The sequence below is a fragment of the Mesitornis unicolor genome, unplaced genomic scaffold (genome assembly GCF_000695765.1).
Source record: "Mesitornis unicolor isolate BGI_N332 unplaced genomic scaffold, ASM69576v1 scaffold11495, whole genome shotgun sequence".
Taxonomy (NCBI): Eukaryota; Metazoa; Chordata; class Aves; order Mesitornithiformes; family Mesitornithidae; genus Mesitornis; species Mesitornis unicolor.
Window position 1 is genome coordinate 18,409 of NW_010187516.1, and position 1,315 is coordinate 19,723.

Sequence of the window (1,315 nt, forward strand, 5' to 3'; positions counted from 1 at the left end):
TGAACCCGTGTTCCTGGCCTGCCCAAGTGCAGAGAGCAGGTTGGAAATGATAGAGAGGAGGATTTATGTGACATCTTCCAGATCTTGAGACCAGCAGCCACAGGGGGTGTTCCTGTGCGTTACACCAACACAATTCCCTGGCACACAAAACTCCTCTTTCAAGAGGTTTGTGTGGCAGCAAACTAAACAACGCCAAGCGCAGCCTTAGCCTTGGCTCTGGAGTGAGGTGCAGAGGGGCACACGGAGCAGTTTGAGTGAAGAAAAAGGAATGTGGCCTTTGAAAACGTGATTGAATTAAATGGGATTGTTCTCCCTAAAGTGAAATCTGTTGCGGAAACGTGAAGCCCTGGGCCAGGACTCGAGCTGCTGTCGGTCAGGGGGGCTGCGGGGCTGCTCTGCTGCACGTCAGCCCCTCGCTGCAGCCCTGGCCCTGTGTTGCCAGCAGGTGGTTGTGGTCAGGACGGGCACGGCCGTCTCCTGCTCCTGTGGTCGCGCAGGGCACTTACCACTCTGTTCGAATTGTTCCTGCTGTGGTGGCTGACTCTCTGTTTGTTGTAGGTGTTTGGCGTCCACATGAACAAATGGAAACTGGACAAGAAGCTAGGGTGTGTGTGCCTTTCCCTTTACGGCATCTTCCTGTGTTTCTCCATCATGACAGAGTTCAACGTCTTCACTTTCGTGAACTTGCCGATGTGCAGAGATCACTAGCGCAGAGGGCAGCCCTGGGGAGGATCCTCCTAACCTGTGCAATACAAACCACGGCCGGACGCGGTGCAGCTCCCGCTCGTGACGTGTGTCCCGCTCGCTGTTCCTAGGCCCTGTGGCCCCGTCCAGGTCTCCCCCCGCCCTGACCCCCGCCACCTGGAAACCCCTGCATGGGTGTGGAGATGGTTTTTGTCACCACTCGCGCGATCTCCTCGCTCGGTTCCGAGCGGTGACCGGGACTCTGGATGAACTGGCTGCTAACTGGCGACAAGCCGGGCAAAACTGGTCTGCTACAACTCCTTTTTTAAGTTATTTGATGGAAGACTAATTAATTTATGACTTAAGACTATTGCTACAATGCAGAAGAGGGTACGTTGTGCAGGGGCTGACTTTCGAGGAGAATCGTGGGAATCTTTTTGGTTGGTTTTTGGTCGGTTGGTTTTGAGAGGTTTTTTTTTTAGTTTTGATTTGGTTTTTTGGTCCTTCTTTGGATTTTATTTTTTTTTTTAATTGCCAGAGATCAACGTCCTCTCTTGCAGCTTCTCCTTCCGAGCACTGGGTCTCCCGTGACGCTCCGGAGGTCGCAGGGCGGCGCGATGTGGGAGTACAA

General features: G+C 53.4%; 1 protein-coding gene across 1 annotated transcript in view; it reads left to right on the forward strand.

The window, feature by feature from the left end:
• Positions 1–708, forward strand: part of SLC24A3 (solute carrier family 24 (sodium/potassium/calcium exchanger), member 3) — a gene marked incomplete at its 5' end in the record, with an annotated part of 18,719 nt that extends 18,011 nt beyond the window's left edge. Inside the window, one exon of the mRNA XM_010185475.1 lies at positions 559–708. Within this exon, the coding sequence (XP_010183777.1) occupies positions 559–708 (150 nt within the window). The remainder of the gene's footprint in view (positions 1–558) is intronic.
• Positions 709–1,315: the final 607 nt, after the last annotated feature.